The sequence below is a fragment of the Prionailurus viverrinus genome, chromosome B1 (assembly GCF_022837055.1).
Source record: "Prionailurus viverrinus isolate Anna chromosome B1, UM_Priviv_1.0, whole genome shotgun sequence".
In the NCBI taxonomy this organism is placed as follows: domain Eukaryota; kingdom Metazoa; phylum Chordata; class Mammalia; order Carnivora; family Felidae; genus Prionailurus; species Prionailurus viverrinus.
Genome location: NC_062564.1, coordinates 32,065,635 through 32,088,790, shown reverse-complemented (window position 1 = coordinate 32,088,790; position 23,156 = coordinate 32,065,635). Strand labels below are relative to the sequence as shown.

At 47.9% G+C, this 23,156-nt stretch overlaps 1 protein-coding gene across 1 annotated transcript in view; it reads right to left on the bottom strand.

The window, feature by feature from the left end:
- Window positions 1-22,734, bottom strand: part of EBF2 (EBF transcription factor 2) — a 195,860-nt gene extending 173,126 nt beyond the window's left edge. Inside the window, exons 1-6 of the mRNA XM_047857489.1 lie at window positions 22,637-22,734; window positions 20,058-20,214; window positions 18,932-18,995; window positions 18,573-18,628; window positions 17,992-18,065; window positions 11,273-11,341 (exon numbers count right to left, since the gene is read on the bottom strand). Of these exons, the coding sequence (XP_047713445.1) occupies window positions 11,273-11,341; window positions 17,992-18,065; window positions 18,573-18,628; window positions 18,932-18,995; window positions 20,058-20,214; window positions 22,637-22,701 (485 nt within the window). The 5' untranslated portion in view covers window positions 22,702-22,734. The remainder of the gene's footprint in view (window positions 1-11,272; window positions 11,342-17,991; window positions 18,066-18,572; window positions 18,629-18,931; window positions 18,996-20,057; window positions 20,215-22,636) is intronic.
- Between the last annotated feature and the right edge of the window lie 422 nt (window positions 22,735-23,156).

The following is a 23,156-nucleotide window of genomic DNA, read 5'->3' as shown; positions in this document are numbered from 1 at the left end:
TACAGAGCTACGATGGCCCAGACTGCATGACCATTTTGTGAGCTCTCTTTTCTAAAAGTCCTGGCATCCTATATGCCTTAAAAAATGCAGGTGTTAACCCCAAAGTGCTGGCCGGAATCCAGATGGTTCCATCCCTGCAAATTCTTCCATTCCTGCCATGGTATCAGTGGGATTAGGAATTTCTCCCTATTTCCTTTTCAAAAGCTCCTGTTATATGTGAGCAGCTGCAGCATTTCTCACCAGTTCTGGCTCCTTGGTGGTCTTGAGGGGGCTGGGAGAGTTTGAGTTTAGAACAAAACCTTCCTGGAGGACAATCACTTAATTAATTACCAGTAGAGACTGACGAAATGCTGACTCCTTATAGACTTGGGTCTAAGCTGCCTGACGTGCTTTGAGCCTCTTGTCACTCGACCACTTTCCTTTCGATCAAATGCCCCCTCCAATCGCAACTCTAGGTCAACATGAAGAACAGGGCAACAAAGAACATTTCCTATAAGATTTCAATCAGCATATAATCTAATCAAGTCCTAACAGGTAGAGCCCTGAGTTTTATAAATCATCTGTGGATAACTTCCTTCCTATCTCCTTAGGATATGTCATATTTCCCAACCGTTTGGCCTGTTAGCCTCTTGGCTGGTCATAAATAGACCCAGAACTCCTCTAGCCCTATTTGCTCAAATAGAAAGAAATAACTGGGAGTTCTAGAAAGTTCTCTCAGGATGAACATGTGGTCTTAGCAATCTTTCCCAAGTTCTGGGTCCTTTGTTCCCCCTAAAGCCAGCTAGACAACTCTGGGAAGAAATACCTTTCCTAGAAACAAACATCGACTTCTTATTTCCAGCATTGAACAACGTCACAGTGCTGTTCTACTTCTCCTGACTCATCCCCTTTCTGGCAAACCTGCAACTTAATCACATCATACAATTTTATACGGGAGAAACCGGAAGTTGAAGCATACCATTATTTTGCTCCGCATAACCGCATACATCCACTTGGTCCTCCGATTTTCCCTGGGAATTGATCCAGGGGACCTAACGCGAGCACTTCGAATGAGAGAATGCTAGTAAAAGTGAACTGGTTTGGGTTTTTCCCCTTTTTTCTAAAGAATTACTTGCAAACGGTTTGGAATCCGGCTTCCGAGTTCCTGCTCTCTCACAAACATCCAGGCTACTAAAAAATTCACAGATTGCCAGATGGTACAACAGCAGTTCTTTGCAAAGGATCTGAGCTTTCCAGTGAACAAAGGACGCGTACTCATGGGGACAAGTGGCAACATCAGCAAAAGCTTTGGAGTGGTGGGTGTATTTGGGGAGGGGAAGTGAAATGTGGAGAGGTGAGAAAATGGGCCTTTTACCTCCAGTGACTGGTATCTGGCAGGGAAAACCCAACTCCCAGCCACTGCTGATGGTAGGAGGGAGCATATCCAGAAGAAGATGAAAGAAATTAAATCAGAAACTAGGATATTTTGGGGCGCCTGGGTGGCTCAGTCGGTTGAACTTCCGACTTCGGCTCAGGTCATGATCTCACGGTCTGAGTTTGAGCCCCACGTCGGGCTCTGTGCTGACAGCTCAGAGCCTGAAGCCTGTTTCAGATTCTGTGTCTCCCTCTCTCTCTGCACCTCCTCCCGCTCATGCTCTGTCTCTGTCTTTCTCTCTCTCTCTCTCTCTGTCAAAAATAAACATAAATAAAGAACTAAGATATTTTTATAGGAAGTCACTAAATTTGAAGCCTGTGCCCATTTTCCCAATTCCTGGCGGTGCAGGGTGATAGAAATAATGCCCAAGTTTTGGCAGGCAAACTGATACATTCCCAAAAAAGTCACAGGAAGCAAAGCATCCGTGAACTATTTTAACGCCTTCCTACAAGTTTCCCCTACTTCCATTCTCCATTTTCCAATTCATCCTCAAAATCATCCCTCCAAAATATTGACCTGACCATAAAATTGCACTACCTAAAATCCTCTAATGTCTTTCCGTCACCAACGAAAGATGTCAAAATACTTTTGTCCAGGCATATAAAGTCTTACAAAATCTGGACCCAAATAATCTTTCTAGCTTCTCCTACTGCCCCCCCCCCCTTCACATACATCCATGCACTTCTAAAACTATGAGCAGATTTAGGAAATTTTTTCCTTTCCATGTCTTCTCCTACCCACTTTCCTCCTAGAATGCCCTTTGATCTCAACTATGAATGTCCAAGTTATAGTCGTCACCTCTCGCACCTCTACCTAGATGAAAATAATCTCCCCGCTACAGGTCTTCAGAGCTTTAATCTCTGCCTCTCTTATGGCATTTTTTTCTGCACACTTTTCATTTTTCCATCTGAACTATAAGCTCCTGATGGGAAAGCTTTGTGTCAATTCAATTTTATTATTCCTAACAGCACCTTGCAAAGTCCTTAACATAATAGACCCTTGATAAACATTTACTGAATGATTCATTCTGCCTCACAACCCTAGATATCTGTTCTTGGCATTGTTTTGTTCCTACCTGTCCCTGGGGGTAAGACTGCTAAGCAGCAGTCAAATACAAGTAGTTACAGGAAAGGTCCTATATAAACTGGCAAAGGACTCAGTCATCCAAACTCTTCAACACTTGGCAGTCACAGACTAATCTGCCAACTAACATTTACTGAGTGGCTGTAGTATCCAAGCCACTGGACAGATGTGACAGGAGATACAACATAATAATTGCTATGACTTTTTTAAAGCATCTATTCAGTCATACGCTATGGTGGGCACCTTACACTAATATTCTTTTTTTTTTTAATTTCCAATAGAGGTTTCTTTTTTTTATATTAAACATAATTTTTATCAAATTGGTTTCCATACAACACCCAGTGCTCAACCCAACAGGTGCCCTCCTCAATGTGCATCATCCACTTTCCCCTCTCCCCCACCCCCCTCATCAACCCTCAGTTTGTTCTCAATATTTAAGAGTCTCTTATGGTTTGCCTCCCTCCCTCTCTGTAACTTCTTCACTACAAGCGTGAAACCTACAGATAACACAGTGACTCTAAACCCATATCTTTCCATAATATTCTTAATACAACTCATTGAGAAAGAAGTATTATTAGCACCATCACAAAACCAAGAAATATCAAAGACTTAAGCCACATATGATCCCCGACATCCAAGAATTACAGTGTACTTGGAAATGTAAGGCAAACCCAATAGGTAAAGAAGATAACAACATCCAAACATCCTAGCAAGAGCAGGCACAGGGGGCAAATGTCAAGTGAGAAGACTTGGGCTATAAGAATTGTTATCTTTGAAGAGGCAGAATCTGAAGCAGGTCTTGAAAAACTGATAGGATTTATATCGGCAGAGTTTGGGGTGGGTGTTCCAGGCAGAGCTGGTACATGCAAAGGGAGAGAGGAAGACATTTTCAAGGTCTGCTTGATGAAACAAACATTTTGATTCATGGGGAAAGACAGGACTGAACTAGAAAGTTGGAACCCATCTACAATCCACTCACCTAGTTTTCACGTACTTTCCACAGTTTGTAAATAAATATTTCTCCGCGTGATCATTTAAGCTGTGCGCTCCATAAAAGGAGGAACCATGGCTGTTATGCTCCCCAATGGTCTCTTAGTGCCACGAGTTCACAAATATTTGTTTAATAACTGAATAACAACAGCAACAAAATCCTAAATGAATAAACGATGGAGTGAACCAACGTACAGATGATTGAGCCAGTGTGAGTCAAATCTTAAAGCTCTGTGAGTTTAGGAAGACCGGTGAGCCGAGTAGAACAAGTGTAATTCTTAAACACTAGCCCAACTACAGAAGTAAACATCAAAACTCTTCCATACCACCTCTTTGATCAGCAGGGGAAGAGTGATTTTCTCAAACGAAATATCATTTATTTACCACGTGGTCCAGGCTGTCATCTGGTGAAGTGCTTCAACCCAAAAGGATGTATTTTCTATACCAGCACATAGAAGAGTCCCTTCTCCTATCTGTGTCTAAAATGGCCAAGAAACTAGCAAAGATTTTACTGGAAAATAAAGGACAAAGAAAATGAAAGAATGATGCACTCACTTCGGGTAGATAATCTGTGTTGTTTGGTGAGAAAATCTACACCCTCTCTGAGAGAATAGAATTTTCAGTACAAAAAAAAAAAAAAAATAGCCCGGGGCCAGGCTTTTGTAGACTCTTCACAGCACTGGGCTCCCTACACTGGAGATGGGGAATCTGGGCATGGAAGGCACATATTAATAGCTCCCGTAAATTATTGATGAGCAAGGATGATGAATTAGCATGCCTGACACCCAAGCCTGGGCCCTCTGCTAGAATCAGAATTCAGAGCTGGAAGGTAATGCAAAGGTCATCCATTAATCCAATGCACTTCCTTTTACAGATAGGGAAACTAAGGCCCAGAGAGGCAGCTCATGACCTCTGTAACATGAGACAGCTAGTTAGTGCATGATCCGGGGCCAAGAGCAGGCATCCTGATCCTAGTCAAAGGCCATATCTGCTACCAAACGCAGCCTCTCAGTCACGGGGACTGGGGACTGATACTCCATCACGCCCGTCACACACATGAATGTGACTTGTACAACCTCAGAGTTAAATGGCACTTCGGGAGCCAACAGTGCTTCCAGACCATACTCACCAGGCCTTTCCATTCTTACACAGCTCTAAATTCTGGAAAGGTTTCCCTTCTTTACCAAAATCTTTTTCTCTGGAACTTCTACCCATTAACTACACTCCAATTTCACCACTGAAACTGGCTCTGTGACCTTGGCTAAGTTCTCCAGCTCCTTAAGATTCATATTCTTCTCCATAAAATTGAACTTTTCTTAACCACCAAAGATGAATTAAGAAGATAATTAACGCAAATTACATAGCCGAATGCCCAGCACATAGTAAATGTCAATTAAAGGTTGAGTATCGGTCGCATCCACCCTTTTCAGGGACAGAAATCCTTGTTTGGGATGTGCCTCTACTGACATATCTGGCTTGTCCATTTCCAGGGAAAGGGAGGGAGCTGTCACAGATTGAAAACCAGTGTGAGTGGCCTAAGACGGCAGGAATCTACTAGGCTTTGTGGACATAAATCTCAGCAAGAGCTCAACTCCAACTACTATCCAAATACTGCTTCTGTGCTGAAAGGAACAGTGGGGTTAAAAGCTGAATCGACATTACAAATCAAGAAGAAATTAATATGGAGTTCGTTTGGTAAATTAACAAAAACTCTAGTGTTCAGGTTTAATGCAATAGCCTCTAGCATGCCTGGGAGGTCGGTAAGAGCTTTACTCCCCACAGTTATTCTCTGGAAATTCCCATCCCACAAATAATACTTTCCTGGAGTTAAGTGATACACTGGAGAGAGGGATAACAAGCACGGGCCAGAGGAGAGAGGATCCAAACACGCACTCCAGTGGAACAAGGTGGTCGATGAGGCAGAAAAAGGTGGGAAAAGGATGTGCCAAACGGCAGGAAAAGGGCAAACAAGAAGCCTGGACCAGAGGGGAAAGCAGCAAGTGAGGATGCTTACCAAGATGAAAAAAGGAGCAAAACTTGGGATTACAATTACTGAAAGAAAGAAGGAAAGAAAGAAAGAAAGAAAGAAAGAAAGAAAGAAAGAGGAGAGAAAGAGGAAGAGGAAGAGGAAGAGGAAGAGGAAGAGGAAGAGGAAGAGGAAGAGGAAGGGAGGGAGGAAGGGAAGGAGGGAGAGAAAGAAAGAAAGAAAGAAAGAAAGAAAGAAAGAAAGAAAGAGGAGAGAAAGAGGAAGAGGAAGAAGAAGGGAGGGAGGAAGGGAAGGAGGGAAAGAAAGAAAGAAAGAAAGAAAGAAAGAAAGAAAGAAAAAAGAAAGAAAGAAAGAAAGAGGAAGGAAGGAAAGAAAGAAAGAGGAGAGAAAGAGGAAAAGGAAGAGGAAGGGAGGGAGGAAGGGAAGGAGGGAGAGAAAAAGAAAGAAAGAAAGAAAGAAAGAAAGAAAGAAGAAAAAGAAAGAAAGAAAGAAAGAAAGAAAGAAAGAAAGAAAGAAAGAGAAAGGAAGGAAGGAAGGAAGGAAGGAAGGAAGGAAGGAAAAGAAGATAAGTAATGTGGGGATCTGGAGAAATTGGGACCTTCATGCATTGTGGGTGGGAACGTAAGTAGCTGCAACGGAAATGGTGTGGCCATGACTCAAATTACTATTTGGTAGGAACAAGGGCAGAGAAGAGAGTTCCATATTCCACTTCTAGGTCTATACCCAAAAGAATGGAAAACAGACAGTCAAAGAGATATTTGTACACCCCTGTTCACAGCAGCATTGTTCACAAAGAGCTGAAAGACTGAAGCAGCCCAAGTGTCTGTCGACAGATGAGTGGATAAACGAATGTGATATATCCAAACTGGGATATTGTTCAGCTTTCAGAAGGAAGGCAGTTCTGGCACTCTACAACATGAAGGACCTTGGAGGACATTATGCTCGGTGAAATGAGCCAGTCACAAAAGGACAAATACAGTGAGGATTCTGCTTATGTGAAGTCCCTAGAAGTAGTTAAACTCATAGAGACCAAAAGTAGCATGGCGGCTGCTGCGGGTGGGGGAGAACGGACGGTCACAGTTTTGCAAGGTGAAAAGATCTCTGCAGTGGCTCTCACCGCTCAGTAATGTGAACGACCTAAACCACTGAACTTAAAAATGGTTAACACTTAAAAATGGTTACGACGGTCAAGTTCATGTTGCGTGCATTTTTCCTCAATTAAAAATTTATTTAAGGGGCGCCTGGGTGGCGCAGACGGTTAAGCGTCCGACTTCAGCCAGGTCACAATCTCGCGGTCCGTGAGTTCGAGCCCCGAGTTGGGCTCTGGGCTGATGGCTCAGAGCCTGGAGCCTGCTTCCGATTCTGTGTCTCCCTCTCTCTCTGCCCCTTCCCCGTTCATGCTCTGTCTCTCTCTGTCCCAAAAATAAATAAACGTTGAAAAAAAAAAATTTAAAAATGTATTTAAAACAAAGGGAAGATACCATCAGGAAAACCCACCCATGAGATACTTTTAAGTAAACCTTTTGAATAAGGTTCATTCTGTTGTTTGTCGGGCTTCTTGAAAAAGAAAGTCAACAAAACTACATCAACATTTAAAACGGCCCTCCTGGGGCGGTTAAGCGTCCGACTTCAGCCAGGTCACGATCTCGCGGTCCGTGAGTTCGAGCCCCGCGTCGGGCTCTGGGCTGATGGCTCAGAGCCTGGAGCCTGTTTCCGATTCTGTGTCTCCCTCTCTCTCTGCCCTCCCCTGTTCATGCTCTGTCTCCCTCTGTCCCAAAAACAAATAAACTTCGAAAAAAAAAAAAATTTAAAACGGCCCTCCAGGAAACAGCTCAGAAATATGGAAACCAACGTCCCAGGACAGAAGATCTTGGGATATTTAGCGTATGAGACATAGGCTGATCTGTCCTTCTGATAGAAAACACCGTACCAGTGTGCACATGGGCACAGACAGCCTACAAAGATGCAAAAAGAACGTTAGCCCTCTCTACCCATCTGACTTTTTATGGGCTACAAGAATTGGTACTTTAAGGACTCTTTTGTCACTCTCCTATATCAGTGCAACTGTCCCTAAAGAGATCTTCCCACGGACCACTAGATTATCCCTGAGCCCCAGAGAGTCAGCAGATACTCAGAAGAAGTTTCCAGACGGAGAAGAGAGTCTGAGAAGAATACAGCCCAGAAAAAACAAGCTCTGAATTAGCGCTGAAACCACAAAATGTAAATCGGCTTGAGACTTTTTATTTTTATTTACCACACACAGATCTTTATAGACAAGATTTAGGCCGAAGACCAAAGGAAGGATTATGGTTTCATTCTTGGTTTGGTCTGTTCCGGTTTTGGTGGGTTTTTTTTTTTTTTTTCTTCTTTCATACAGGAACTTTGGATTTTTACACTAAAAATTAATCAGCTTTACTGCCACTCTAGACACGCACACATTTGTACACAGAAGGAAGGCTCTACTGGAGGCCTGTGATTCAGCAGCAAGTCCTGCTGGGCTGTGCATTGGCCTGGCTTTTTGGAGAGGGGTGGGGCTGCCCAAGAATTCACAAAAGCATGCTGAAAAGACAGCTGAAAATAAAAATTAAATTTATGTTTCTAGAGAAATCAAGGCAGAGAGCAATTTAGTAGGAAAAAAACAAATCCTAATCTGCGGCTAAGTCTGAGGACCTAGAGAACTACATCTCTGATGGGGGGCGGGCGGGCGGGCACCCTATTATAGAATCCGATGATTTTCAATGAAGGGGCCACATGGTAGTAAAAGCTATCTTTCATCTTTTAAGCAGCCTATTGGAAACTGAATATCTGCCCAAGATGTGGTCACAGGGGCTAAATGAAAAGTCAAGTTGTTTGGCGTTTGAGCTGGAAGCCTATCAAGTCAGTGTGATAACACTGCTTGTCTTGTCCCCATCCAAAACTCTGACTGGCCATTGATGAGATCAAGGGCATTTCTGGAATGAGGTTTTTCCTTCCCATTCCATTGTATGTCTTTGATTAATAAAAATGGAGTTTACAGCTGAATGGTTGGTTACTTGTCGATTGCAGTCCAGCGGGCAAAATCTGACAAAACGCTGGGCCGGCCAAGGAAAATGATCGAAGGGGTCTTTTGTGGTGAAAAGTTTGGGAACCACCCTTGAGGCTCCCCATCCCCTCCCCCGAACATGCACAATTCCAAGGGAATAAGCAGGCTCCCTAGAGCCAAAGTGGAACGTGCCTGTTGTGTGAGAAAACTCAAAGAGAGACAGTGTAAATTAACTGCATCTGGTTAGATGAGCGAGCAGGGGGAGGAGATAATTAGTTGGCATTATAGGAACGAGGGCAGAGAAGAGAGTTCTATATTTACTCAGAGGAAATCCAAAATAGACTACTTTGCACCCGTTTGCTGCTCGTGGGGGATCTCAACATTTCCAAGTTGGCAGACGTTGAACACAGGGACGGGATGCAGAACTCAACCAAACCCCTGAATGACACAAACCACCCATCCCACCTCCCACAAATGGAAACCTGACTTCACCTCCTTTCACATCCACAGGGAAGGGAAGGAGGCGAGGGTAAGCCCAAAAGACATTCCGAAGTAATAAGGCAAGGGCGATATCTCCAAACAAAAGCCCTACAATGAGTAAGCAGAATAAATGCACCTGTTTACAATAAAACGGGTGCTCTAAAAACCTGATGATGGCCAATTTACGGCACCCTTTGGTATGTCTCCGTGTGTAGATGCGCAACATTTCAAAAGTAACACGTATTTCAAGTGATGCAGAGATATCACTGGGCTGTTTTATTGCGCACAGGATAGTAAAGAGTAAATGCCATAGTCCCATAAAGCTCTATAATATGCAGCCAAGATACAATTTCCACCTTCGAAGACGAATTTAAGGCATTCTAGCACAAACAATGAAAGCGCCTAATTTGAAAATCTTCTCTCTCTGTAGATGCTAAAAGACTTTCTTTTGTATGGGTACCATGCGTATTACATAGGATTAAAATGTAGATATGTCAGGCTTTATCCTCGGGTGCAAGTCGTATGCGGGTTCTTAAAGTAAGAACTGCTAAGTGCAGAGTCATTAAGATGTGTGCTTATGAGATGGAAGGTGCAGATTAGGATTTATGGGTTGGCAACCATCTTTAAAGCTGATTTGTGGGGACCTTATTCCAAGAAAAGATGCCATAGTCATGAGGTCGGAAGACCTTCTTCAAAGGGGAGCAAAAGTGTGGGGAGGAGAGTTGAAGATTAGTGAGGTCAGCGTGCATCCTGGAAAGGACTGGGTCTGCATCTAGCTGTTCTCATATGCTTCGAATTCCCCCAGAGGATCCTGAGGGCATCCTGGGAAGTTGGGAAATGGGGCCACGTGCGATCAACACATCCAACTCACAGAAGTCAGGACAGACAGTGCTTGGGAGAGGCAGGCTGTGGCAGTGAGAAGAGCACGAGCCGAGAGGGACAGACAACTGTGTTCTAGAGCCAGCTCTGCTCCACCCAGTCATGCAATCGTGGGCAAGTCACGTCACCATTCCCGGGTCAGCCTTCCGTCTATCGGATGAGGGAGATGGCTGACCCCAGAGAGTTCTTACAACCCCTGCATTGTAAGCTTCTATGCACTTTCAGAAAAACAAACAAAAAAAAAAACAACGGAATTCCAAACAGCTCTCTAAAATTGGTCCCCCGTGAGCCTCCTACGATGGCAAAAGCACCCTGCACATCCAACAGACATTTTACATTTGGTTCTCATCCTCTTCCAAGCACCTCAGAGAAGTCTGCAGAACCGCCACGGACATTTCAGGAGCCTCCTGAAACCTACAGCGGCAGCCAGTACCCTCCGATCGTACCATGGAAGAACAGAGCTGCTGAGTGCTTTGTCCAAGGTCAGAGGCGAGGACAGGATCAGGATTCCAGCCTCCCCGTTCGTAGGGCTATGCTATACTTTCCACAAAGAAACCAAGCTGGCTTTCTGGGAAGAATGCCAGAGGTTCCATTCTCCCAACTGAGAATTCATTGGGATATTGGAATAACAACTTTGGAGACTGTGGTCTCTCCAATCCATTTCAGGACCTGGCTAGAAACACGAAAACCCAAAGAAAAAAGCAATAGGGAATTATTCCGTTTTTTAACGAAAGAGAAAAAATTAGGGGTGGGAATATGGGATTTCTTAAAAATTACATGATTGCTGGAAGTTAATTTGGTATTTCTTCGTTGGTTTGTAAGTTCTGTTTCCAATCACAAAAACAGACAGCTGAGGATGCCTAAATCACATTTCAATGAATTAGCATCTTGTCCCAGAGAATCTTTCCCACTCTGAATAGAACAGAAGACCCAGAATGCAATGCTCTGTGGTAGAAAGGAATCTCCCTCGATGCAAGAGAGAGTTTGTCATAATCCCCTAAACTGTAATCTAAACTGATAGTCTTCAACCCAACAGCCATCGCGGAGAATGACAAAGGGGATGATGCTTAACTCGGGGTACACTGCCTCTTCCAAGAAACTTAGTGAGACCCAGCTCTGCCAAATAGGAGAGCTGGCCTCCTTTACCAGCAATATCCACACACTCCTTATTAGGTTGACATCAGTGCACCTGGAAAAGAATCCCAGCATAGATTTAGAGACACATGTTCAAAAAGGAAGGTTCTGACTTCTTCCAAGAAAGGCCAACCAGAACAAGAGAACACATGTTGGACTAGCTCTGCCTTGAAGATAACATGAAACCAACCTTATGGCAAATCCCAAGTGATCGATACTCAGCGTCGAGGTTCATAAAGGAGAGAAACCAGAAATGATCGTTTTAATCACTTTTGCCCCCTACCTGTCGATGATGACAGGGTCTGAAGGAGTCTCATTTCGGTTTCCACAACTTTTCTTCTCGCAACATCGACTGTAGATTGGGAAGGAACCAAAAGAGTAAAAGAAAATTGTTAAAATCAGGAAGATACAATGAGCATACAGCATAGAAACATTCACAAAAATACACACGTCCTAGGTAGCCTCTTAGCGTTCAGAGGCTCGAGCACAGAGTTTATGGCCATGTTTCAAAACAACGCTGGACCTGAAGCCCAAAGATATTCCTTCAAATACTCTGTGGCTTATGACTAGGTAATTCTCAGCAAATCACAACTTTCTCAGGAACCATATTTGTGGGGCGCCTGGGTGGCGCAGTCGGTTAAGCGTCCGACTTCAGCCAGGTCACAATCTCGCGGTCCGGGAGTTCGAGCCCCGCGTCGGGCTCTGGGCTGATGGCTCAGAGCCTGGAGCCTGTTTCCGATTCTGTGTCTCCCTCTCTCTCTGCCCCTCCCCCGTTCATGCTCTGTCTCTCTCTGTCCCAAAAATAAATAAACGTTGGAAAAAAAATTAAAAAAGAAAAAAAAAAAGGAACCATATTTGTATTCTGAGCCACGAGCATTGGACTTTTAAATCTATAAGGTCACATCTTATAGACCCATGTTGAATGACTTTATGATTGTGTATTTTAGATCTTTGTGTCTCAATAAATATTTGAAGAAAGAAGGGGCAGGAGCACGGACACAATAGACCCCCAAGTAGCTGCCTGGACTTATCAACCTTATTTGTGTAATCTTTCCAGAAAACTCTGTGTACTTTATAAACATTTATTTATTTATTTATTTATTTATTCATTCATTCATTCATTCATTCATTTCTATCACTTTCTAAAGATGATGGGAGAAGACCAGAACCATTGTGAAATAGGAGAGAAAATGAGGCAGGGAGCTCTGAAATGATATCTCCAATGATTTTCGCCAAGTCCAGAACAGAAATGGGACTTGATGCGTCAAGTCCCATCTTGAAAACTCCACCTCCCAGGGCTTCCTCCTGGCAGAGTACCTGGTAGGGGCTCAAAAACCACTTGTGGAATTAGCTGGGAGGGAGGGACAAAGATGAGGCCCGACAGCAATTACGACAGATAAGCGGGACCCCGTCAAACCTGAGCAGAGAACAAAATGCTCCCTTCCAAAGGTGTCCGTGCAAAAGACCTAGACAGATGTGACAAGAGCAAAGGAAGCTGGGTGGTGGGGAAGCACTGAAAAAATCACCTCCCCACATGGCTGCCGCTGCAGACTTCTGAATACCTCTTGGCTCATCCAAGCACATGGTCTACCATCAATGGTAGTTGCTTATGGATGTAGGCTTGCAGGGCATAGAAAAAAAAAATTACCACCCACACTGATGCGAGAATATGCCTCATAAACATTAGCAAAGTATATGTAAGCACTGCCTTCCCCCGATCTGTTGAAGAGTGAAGCAACACCATAGGAAGATTGCCCAAGTGAGAATCAGGGCTCTGGCGTCCGACCCAATGCTGTCACTAAGCAGCTGCGTGAGTTTCGTCAAATCTGTTTAACCCCCCTGGGCTTTGCCAACCTTATATATAAAATTAAAATATTGGACTAGATTGGGGTGCCTGGGTGGCTTGGTCAGTTAAGCGTCCAACTTCAGCTCAGGTCATGCTCTTGTGGTCTGTGAGTTCAAGCCCCATGTGGGGCTGTGTGCTGACCGCTCAGAGCCTGGAGCCTGTTTCTGATTCTCTCTCTCTCTCTCTCTCTCTCTCTCTCTCTCTGCCCCTCTCCACCCATACTCTGTCTCTCTCTGTCTCTCAAAAATGAATAAATGGAAAAAAATTTTTTTAAATATTGGACTGATTATCTCCAGAGTCCCTTCTAGGTTTACAAAGCCTGTGAGGCAGTGAGATCCCCAAGCACCCTTTGGAGGTGACGACAGAGTAAGAGGGAAGCCATGTGGCAGCGATACCGAAGCCTTATACCGGCCCAGACACAGATTTGCTTTCTGCCTCTTCTCCGTCCATTTGCCCTCGCTGGTCCGCCACAGAAGTACAAACAAACAAATAAAGAAGAATTTTTAAAACTTTTAAAGTTCCTCTTCCCTCCTTGCAGGGATGTGTGCGTGGATGACGCGGCGAACCAACTCCAGCATTCTCAGAAAGCAAAATATACTTGAGAGATGCTAAACAAGTTCCACCAAATGAGCGCTAGGAGCTTTTAAGAAACTTAATCAAATTAGCAGGAAGTAAAAGAGAAAAGGTCTCCACTTCCCTAAATACCAGAGTTTGCCACTGGGGGCTTTCTGAAATAATATTTTGCCTTTGAAATTATATTAGGTCTTAACTTTTAAGATTTCAATCCATTGCAAGATTAACACCAATAAAAATGCTGGCCAGCTGCTTTCCTAGGTCCCAAAGCCCTTGTCTCTCCTCCCAACTCCCTATCACCACCCATTTCCGTCTCCCTCCTCTTCTGTTTCCATTGCTCATGTCAGCAGAATACCTTTGCAGTTCAGGCAAACCTTTTCCTCTTCAGCAACACAATCTCAAAAGCCCATACATGCTTGTTACCTAAAGACCTTCCAGCTAGACTCCCCTTTGACATCACCAGCATGTCAACGTGACCCAAATTATGTGTACGGTGCTGGGTACAATTTAATTACAAGAGCACACACTGTTGGGATGTGCCACTGTGTCTAGTTTGAGAAGGAATGATTCTGAAGAGGCCGAGTAAGTTTGCAAGAGTGCTCGGCCGAATTCAGCTGCTTTCCGTGGGGATTTTCTCTGAAGGAAAAGAAAAACAGGTAAAAATGCAAGCCTGGGGCCAGTGTGACACAATGTGGGGAATCTCATCAGGGAAGGAGCCGATGCTCCAAGAAAAATGCAGAAGAACTTTAGGGCCCAATCTTCCATTTTCCAACAGTAACGTCTTTAAGCATAATCTCTAATGTTCACGGGGCAAAAAAAGATGGAGAAGACACTCACTTGGCAGCTGGACTGAAATAGTAAAGGTATAAAAATAATAGGAATTGGGGCGCATGGGTGGCTCAGTCAATTGGGTGACCGACTTCAGTTCAGGTCATGATCTCATGGTTCGTGGGTTCGAGCCCCACGTCGGGCTCTGTGCTGGCAGCTCGGAGCCTGGAGCCTGTTTCCGATTCTGTGTCTCCCTCGCTCTCTGCCCCTCCCCCACTCATACTTGCGCGTGCTCTCTCTCTCTCTCTCTCTCTCTCTCAAAAATAAATAAACATTAAAAAATAATTTTTTTTTGAAATTAATTAATTGTGTTTGCCCCATTTGAGCCCTTCTTAAAATGTCTCTGGGTTAGGCAAAACTAACTCTTTTTCTTTCTTTTTTTTTTTTTTTTTTAGAAAATGTCTCATCAAGATGTCCTCACTATTTTTTTTTCCAAATCTCGTTTCTTAAATGACATTCTGTCCTCATGCCAATAATATCAACATAAGCAAAGGGAAGTGGGAAGTGGGAGACATTCGTGAACCCACAGTCGGTCTCTAAACAACTGCTCTGAGATCAGATATGTGGATGGTGGATGTGGAGGACTGGGGCCCTGAATTACTCAGATAACAAACGCCATTCTCCCCTCCCTTTGCTGTATAGACAAAGCCTGTGCAACCAACTTCAGGTTCAGCTACTTTAGTTAAAAGGCTTTATAGGGTTATTTTCTAATAAGCAAGTCTCTAGGTCTGAAGTTCCTGGTGTTTCTAAAAACCGAACAACACTGTGAAACAGGAAAGGAAGGGGAAAAATAAACAAAGAAGAGGAAACTGAACTTGGCATCACGTTGACTGTGTCCCTCTCCCCACGGAGAGGCTCAGAAGTGCTTTTTCCCTAATGAATGAAAATGAAGGTTGGTCCTCCCCTCCTCACTTTGGCTGGGTTTGGTTTATTTTATTCTAATTCTGATTCAGAGAACCTTTTACCTGAAATCCTCTCAATTTGCCTACAGGACTCTGCCCTTCCGCATCTCCTCACAGAGTCTTTAGAGAGGGAAAGGGACAAAAAAAAAAAAAAAAAAAACATGGGGACGAGGCTGGGGAATATGGAAAATTGCATCCCAATCCTGAATCTTACCTGCATTTTTCAGAAAGGAAGAAAGAAGGGGGATGAGGGATGGCTGGAGAAGAAAAAAAAAAAAAAAAAAAAAAGCCCCAGCCACGGACACAGGGTGTCCAGTCAGTCAAACTCCTGCTCGAGACGAGCGAATGTGCCCTTTCCCCTCCAAAATGGTTTTTAAAATTCAACCCTCAACTTTCAAAAATCTGTCTCTAATTTCAAACTCAAATAAGCGCACAGCATGGTGGCTTTTGTTTTGTTTTCTTCTCCCCAACTCCTCCCTGCGATTGCATAACAAAAGTGTCTAAATTCACACCATCTGGCCGATAAAGACACTGGCCCCACTGCCCGGCTGGCCCATCTGATTAGGGCCCTGTCTAGCCTGCGCCTTGTGGCGAAAAGTCACAGCTGTGGGGTTTGCTCGCGCTCAATACAACTCTGTTATTAGCCAGCTGTAGGCCTTGAGACGACTTCTGTTCAAATTATAATATCTTTTAACCCTCTGAGCATTGAGGGCACAGGGGTGGCTGGCAGCAACATAACAACTAGATTTCTCCTTGCTAATAATTGGCAAAATGAACTAAAGCAGGGAAGAGGGGAGCAGAGACAACTGGGGAAGAGAGAAAAAGTTATTCCTAAAGAGATTTATTTTGTTCCCCTCCAAAAGCTAAACATCAGTTTATGAGCTCTCTCTCTCTCTCTTTTTTTTTTTTTTCCTAAGGATCACAGAAACCATTCAGGGCAATTCCCAGGTATGCCCAAGAACACCATGCAGACGGAACTAAGCATGAGCAGGAATCTCTGAGAACATCCCTCTACCACTGACTGCTAGCACTTGCCTTGAAAATGTGGGAGAAAGAACTTTTTTCCCTTCCTGGAGAAATCAACCAGCTCTGACTGACAAATTGAGATCTTCCCCTCTGGATACATCCAACATTTGCCATCATCCCAGTGATCTCCCAAAACACACACGCATGCACACACACATGCACACTCCATGCACAGTGCCCATCCAATGGATCATTTATTTACCCATAATTAATATGTGTTTTAAATTCTAGTTTGGGGAAGAAAATAGCAGCGCGTCTTCCCTGGTCTCAAATGCGGAGAAGTTACAGTACATTAAATTTTTATATTGTGTTACTAATGCAGACTAAACTAGAGGCTTTAAAAATTGATGCTGCTACTTAGACAGCATAAAATGAGGAGGATTTGATTGGGCTTAAAAATAAAAATGTCAGCCTTAACTACAGCTGGATGGGGCGTGCGAGTGTTATTTAAAGTGATAGGTGTAATTCGTCAGACAATGGGCCAGTTTGGGGGTTTGTTTTCTTTTCTTTTAAGAAGATAATCTCTCCAAACAAAGACATTTAAAAGTATAAAGAGGGATAAAAAAAAAACGCCCTTCAAGTAGCCAACTAAATCAAAGTGTTCTGACTATTTAATCTAGGTATTACACGCAAGTTCATCTTGGAATTGTATTTTCTTTCTGAACGAATCTATCAGGGGCCCTGGGATCATGGCGTGGCTATCCGCTTACTCCATCACCCATCACCTCACCCGGCTACTCAGGCAGGGAAGCTCTATTCCCCTCGGCTGAGGCCCCTGGCAGAACTGAACTTTGCATTTGGCAAAGTTTGTTTTTCCTAATACTTGGTCAAAACCAAAACAAACATGGCTGATTGTTATGGTTTCTTTCTGACTGGGTTGGGAGGGAGCCGGGGCTGCTAGGAGCTGCCCATAAAACAGTCCAAGCTAAATCAGATGGCCTGCAATTACCCAAAACTAGCAAGTCTGGAGCTGGTAGACATTCGCCGGAGCAGGAGCAGTCAGAGTAAGGAAGAACTGAGGCTTTCTCCCCCGTCAGGGATTTTGGAGAAAGAAAAACACGTATGGAATCAACGCTTACATTTTTAAAATAAAATAACCACCTCTTTCAAGAGTTTCCTTCTTATACCCTCTCTCGCGTGCTGAGTTCCCCACTACCCAAACGGTTGTTTGAAAGGATGAAGAATTAAGAACGGACTGCACTTTCTACCCAGTAGTTTCTCCTGAACTCAGAAACTCCCCTGACTCGTGAAATCTTCGGAGAAGCCACATCCCCGGAGGAAGGAAACCCTTCCGCAGCACAGACAGGTGCCTCGGCGGTTGGGGATGGGGGTCTCCACCCTCGGGTGGTCCCTCTCCGGGACTGCAAGGTTTTCCAGTGCTTTGACTCGGTCCGCCACAAGTGGCCCCTCCTGGAAATCTACCCAGAGCGGGCCCGACAGGCGGGAACCTAGCGGTGCGGACCTCGGGTGGAGACCGGTTCAGGCAAAGTTCACGACCCCAAATTCGGCCGGGGGCTGCCCGCCCCCTCCCCGCGCTGCCACCGACCGCTGGGCTACAGAGACTTTCCACGTAACGGAGGAGACTCCCGAGATGCCAGGGCGGTGAAATCCTGAGTGGTTGTGGGTTTCCTTTTAGCGTCTTAACGGATATGCTCTAAGAATCTGACCTTTAAGGGGAAGTTCTAGCGGATCGGCCCCCGGGGTAAGGCCTCCCTCCCTCCCAGCCATCATTGCTGAAAGGCAATGCCGGGGGCTCACGGGAGCGCGGCCAGCGAGGCTCACCTGCCCCGCTTTCCAGCAAAGCCCGCAGGAAAAAGCGACACTTACCTGCACATCACTTCGTGCGTCAGGAGAACTCGGCACATTTCCGGATTCTTATTTTGTCCCTCGTAAGCTATGGGCTGCAGAGGAGTCGGGGGCAGGGAGGGAAGATAGGAGGGCAACGGAGAGACAAAGGAAAGGAGACTTCAGAGCAAGCACAGAATCGTGGGGTGGGTTTTTGTCCCCTCTCTGCCCACTACTTCATTAGGAGTTAGCACAGAACCTGAGCTGTGGCCCGGTTAATTCAGGCGACAATGATAATAGAGTAGCGAAGTTGGCCCTAGTGAAAACATATTTTCTGCAAAGGGGGGGGGGGGGGGGGACGCGATCTCGCAACAATTCTCTCTTCGCTCTTTTGCTCCCCTGCCCCCACCCCCCCACACCCCGGCCAGAAAGAAACAGGACAAGGGGGAGAGAGAAGAAAGAAAAAAAATTGTTCTCCAGGTTGGACAGGTTCTTGCTATTCGACGTGGAGAGGCAAGTGAAGTCTGACCCAGGAAACCGCGGGGGGTGAGCAGAGGTCAGGGACAGACGACAGGGGGAGGGGGGCGCGGGAAGAAGAGGAGCCGGGTGGACCTCCGACTTACCTGCTTGGTGACCGAGTCGATGAGCCTGACGTACAGGTCCTGCTCGGTGCGGACGCCTGCGGGGAGAGGGGGCGGGCACGAAGTCAGGGCCGGGGAGCCCCTCCCCCGCACCCCCAAACCCGTCCCCGCGGTGGGGGAAGAGGCCCAGGCAGCCACTCCAGGCTCCGGGCTGCTGGCTAGCCGGCGGGCTGAGCCGTCCAGGGGGCAAAGACCCCCCGCCCGTCCCCTGCCCCTGACCGAGGCTCCCGCAGCCCTGCCCACCCCAGGCCTGGAGGCCGCCGGCCAGCGACGGCGGCAAGCTCAGCTGCCCTCCTCGCCGGTTACACGTGCGGGCGCAGCCGCCGGCGCTGGGCGCTCACCATTGCTGTAGAGGAGCTGTAACTTGTAGTGGGTGCCGTTGTTGGTCTTCTCGTTGCCTTGTTCCTGAAAAGACAGGCAGCGTTCGAGCCCCTTTGCCTTCCAGCACCCCCCACCCAAAGGAGAGACTGGAGAGCGTGCCCCACACCGCCTCCCGCCGCCTTTCTCGCACTCGCCCTGCAGCTTTGAACAACCCCCTGCCCAGCCCCAGGTCAAAGGGCAGGAGCTTCTGCAGCCGCCAACCCTTGAAACTTACTACAGCTCGGACCACTTGATGCTCTCCAAACCCTCTGTCCCTCCCCCTCAAAAATGTCCTCAGAAGTTTGCCTCCGGAGCCGCCACCATCGGACTCTGCGGCCAAAGCTGCCTCAAACAGGCAGCCCCTCCGGATCTCTCAGTCCTTAAGAAGCCCCAAGGCTTCTCTCGGCCGAAAGATACAGGTCTGTCATTTGGAACGGCAGCATCCCGGCTCCATCCCGCCAAGACTGGAGCTTCTGGGGCCACAAGCTCAGGGACCCAGGGCCAGGTTCGAGAGGGCCCTCCGGAAGCCCCTTCCCTAAAGCTCGCATTGTAGAGCTGAGGAGACTGAGGCCCAGAGAGGGCAAGAGACTTTCCTTTCCTCACACGTCCGTTTCATCTGGGATCAAATCCCGACCACCGAGCCTGGGTCGGGAGCAGGCACTGCGCTCAGGAGGGAGAGTGGGAGAGAAGGTTCATTGGGGAAAGCGGGCCAAGACTGGGCTCTGGGTTTGCACCTAGTAGCTCCCCACTCTGCCGGCGCTGGCAGGTGCAAAATAATAAATAATCCGGAGAAGGGCATGCTCTAGTCTGAAGGGCGTTTACTCCGCGGCCAGTCCAGGACCAGGCTCTAGGACTGACCCGGAGGCTAGGTGCGCAGAGCCGCCAGCGCCCCCCCCCCCCCCCCCCCCCCCCCGCAGCGTGTGGTGCGGGAGCGGAGTCTGGAGGAGGCGCTGGGAAATCGACTGATTTAGAGGCTTGGGCCAGAAGCCTCGATTTATCATCCCTGATGATGTGAGTGGAAAAGTGTCGCGAGTGACAGATGGAATCTTTAGTGCTCTGCAAGGTGGTAGTTATTAGGCCGTGAGAAGAGGGGGGACCTCCGCTTACTTTGTCGTTCTCCACAAAATCTACGAAGGCTGTGCGCTCGATCTCCACCGGCTGCCCCTGCCTGTCATAAAGCGCCAGAACGAAGTGAAAGAAGTTGGATTTCCTCAAGTTGGAGGGAGGCTGCTTCTCAAAGTGGGCCCGGGACAGGGCGACTCCGCTGCGCAGGAAGAGACACCGAGGGGGCCACCGGACAGAGGGAAGAAGAGAAAGACACAATGTTACCAACGTCCCACACAAGCACCGCGGAGGAGGGTCAAGGGTTCCGGTCCCGGGTCCAGAGCTCTGGGCCCTTCAGATCTTTTTTCAGTTCGGTTTAAGAAGAACGGACTCCTTAGAGTAGTCGCCGCGGCCACAGGGGTCGGTTGGCGGAGCCGACGCCCTGTCCACTGCCACGCCCGCTGTTCCAGCCTCCGGGAGTCCCAGCGCCTGGCAGCTCACGGTCAGGCCTTTAGTGGAGCCCAAAGGATCTCGGGTGTGGGCCTAGGCTCAAAGCGGTCCCCTAAGGAGGCGGCCCAAGTCCTATCCCGAAGGGCCGCCCCTATCTTCACCCTCAGGTGGCGCCGCCGGCTGGATCAGGATTTGGAGCTAGGACCCCGGGTTAGAGCAGTAAATGCTTCCTTACTTTTGAAGAAGTGACTCTGTCCTGTCCTAGAGCTACTGCCCGCTACGCCTTCCTTGCTCTCTCCAAAAGTTGGTGGCTGGGAACGCCTTGGGGGCGGGCGGGAAACCCAGAGCCCAAGCCTTGGCCCTACAGGGAGAGGCCTCACCTCCGGCTTCCCTCGCTCTTCCGAAAAGTTGCACCCCGGACAGTGGCAGAGCGGAATCCCTGGGACCTGGGATGGAGGGCCACTGCCGACAACGTGATACTGGGGACCCCGCCCCCAGAACTGCTGCGCTTGAAGCAGCCAAAATGTTATTAAGAGGCAGAGAGCGTCCTCGCCTGGGGCCAGAGGGATCCCCGCTTAAGCTGCATCTCCCGGCGGCGCCAGCCAAACCCGCTGACCGCGAAACCCATGTTGGAGGACCCGGGAGGCGCCCTCGAGCGTTTTGAGTGTGCGCACACACCTCCCTGCAGACCCGTCGCGGCCGGGGACAAACTAGCCGCCAGATCACATTTAACAGAAGTCTCAGGGCCCAGGCGAGCGCGCAGATGGCCAGTGCTGCCCCGCGGCGCCGGTATCGCTGGGCCTTCTACCCTGGGGCGCGAGCACTTTCACTCTTTTGAATGGTGTAAAATTTTGGCTAGAACCCGCCACTCGGGGTGCCTATTCCAAGTTTCACAATTATTTGATCGGGGGAAAGGAGGAAAGTAGGGAAGGTGTCTTTAAGGTGCTTGGCTAAGGAAATGCGCCTCGGAGCCTTCTCTGCGAAGCTGCCTAATTTCTCCCGGTTGAGCCCAGAGAGTACCCAGACTGCTGCGGAAAGCCGTCGCCGCCTTATGCTGTCTGCCTTGGGGATACTGGCGTGCCTGGGGCTCGGGCAGAAGGGAGGCAGCCGCCGCCAGCCCCGGTCTCCTCTCCTCCAAGGGTGGAGGCTGGTTCGCTCTACCCGGGACACCTGGAGACATGGCTGGCCTGGGAAAGGAGTTATTTCTCTGCGTGATGTTAGGACTTAGAGGGAGATGGCTAGGAGAACGGATAGGAAGGCTGAAGTCTTGGGAAGAAGTTCGAGAGCACTTTGGGGTTGGGGGAAGGAGGCTGTCTCTCCAAGACAAGGACGCGCAGACCACAAATCCCAGCTCAGTAGTGGTGATGAGGGAAGGGGACCAGGATGTCTCCGTGGAGTGTCATCCTAGACAAGGCGTTTACTATCTCAGCAGGCGGAAGCTTAGAAACAAAGTCAACTTCAGCAACTAGCAAAACTAAAGGCTGGTGATCCCTGCGTTTGCGGCCCATCTCCTCGCCTTTCTTCTGCGGCTCTTTCCTTCGTCTTTTCTTTTTAATCTCTTCTCTCCCCTCACCCCCGTCTCCGTGCGTCTAGTCCACTGTTTTTATCTCTGCGCCTGGACCTCCAGCCTGCACCCCCTCCTCCCGGAGCTCCCAGCCGCTTTGCCTTCCCAGAAGCGGCTCCGGCCTCTCCCACTCCTTGCGTCGCCGCCGCCGCCATCTGGCCGCGGGGCTTCCGGCCTCCAGGAATCACCCGGCAAGTTGCGGGAGGAGAGGCGCTTGCACGCGGAGTGGCGCAGCCCGGGAGTCGCCGGGAAGCCGGCTCTCCTCCGGCGGCCGCGGCTGCCAGCTCGCGTCCTCACGCTCCGCTCCGGGCTGGCATCGCAGGACTAGGGGCTGAGCTGCAAGGCGTTGGATGCCACTTTGCTATTTTTCCTCCCAAAGAGTGGTGTGTGGGGAAGGAATGGGGGAGAAACACAAACGACCCAGGCAGTTCCGGAAACTTGAGTGCTGGCTAGGGGGTAAGTGTCCCCCTGACTGCAGCGACCTGCCTGCCCTGGGTCGAGCCCCAGCGCGTGGGGCGAGGGCGACAGATGGGGGAAGAGGGAGGGGACACACAGAGAGACGGTGAGAGAGAGAAAGCGAAGGAGGGAAAGACTTAAGAACGTAATAACTGTGAGGCCGTATCGTTACCTCTGCGCCGCGACATTGGCGTCCACCACGCCGACATTCCGGACCCAGGACCTGACGGAATCCATCTCGGCACCCAGCGATTTGTCTTTCAGAGCTGGTCCTCTTCCTAAAGTATCTTGAATCCCAAACATTTAAAAAGTCTGGTCTACTGTCGCTTTAAAAATACGAGTTACAACACTGTCCCTACTGTTCCCAACGCTGTCACCAAACGGTCTCCTCCAAAAGCAATCCAAGAAAAGGGATCAAGAGCCGAAGTTTGAGTCTCTCTGGAGGGGAGGGGTGGGGGGAGATAACCCGTCCTTTGCTTCGCGCGTGAGGTGCGGACTGATGTAGTTAAAGTTTGGGTTTTATCCTCCGCAAGTTCAGATCTGCCGCCTGAGGCCCTCCGTCCTAGGTCGCTCGCATCCTTCCAGCGGCAGCGCTGCCTCCAGAAAGTGATCACAATTTAGAAGCATCACCTGTTCTGGGAGAAACGGGAGATTGATGGCTGCCTAATCTCTCCCCTTCCTCCTGGTCCCCC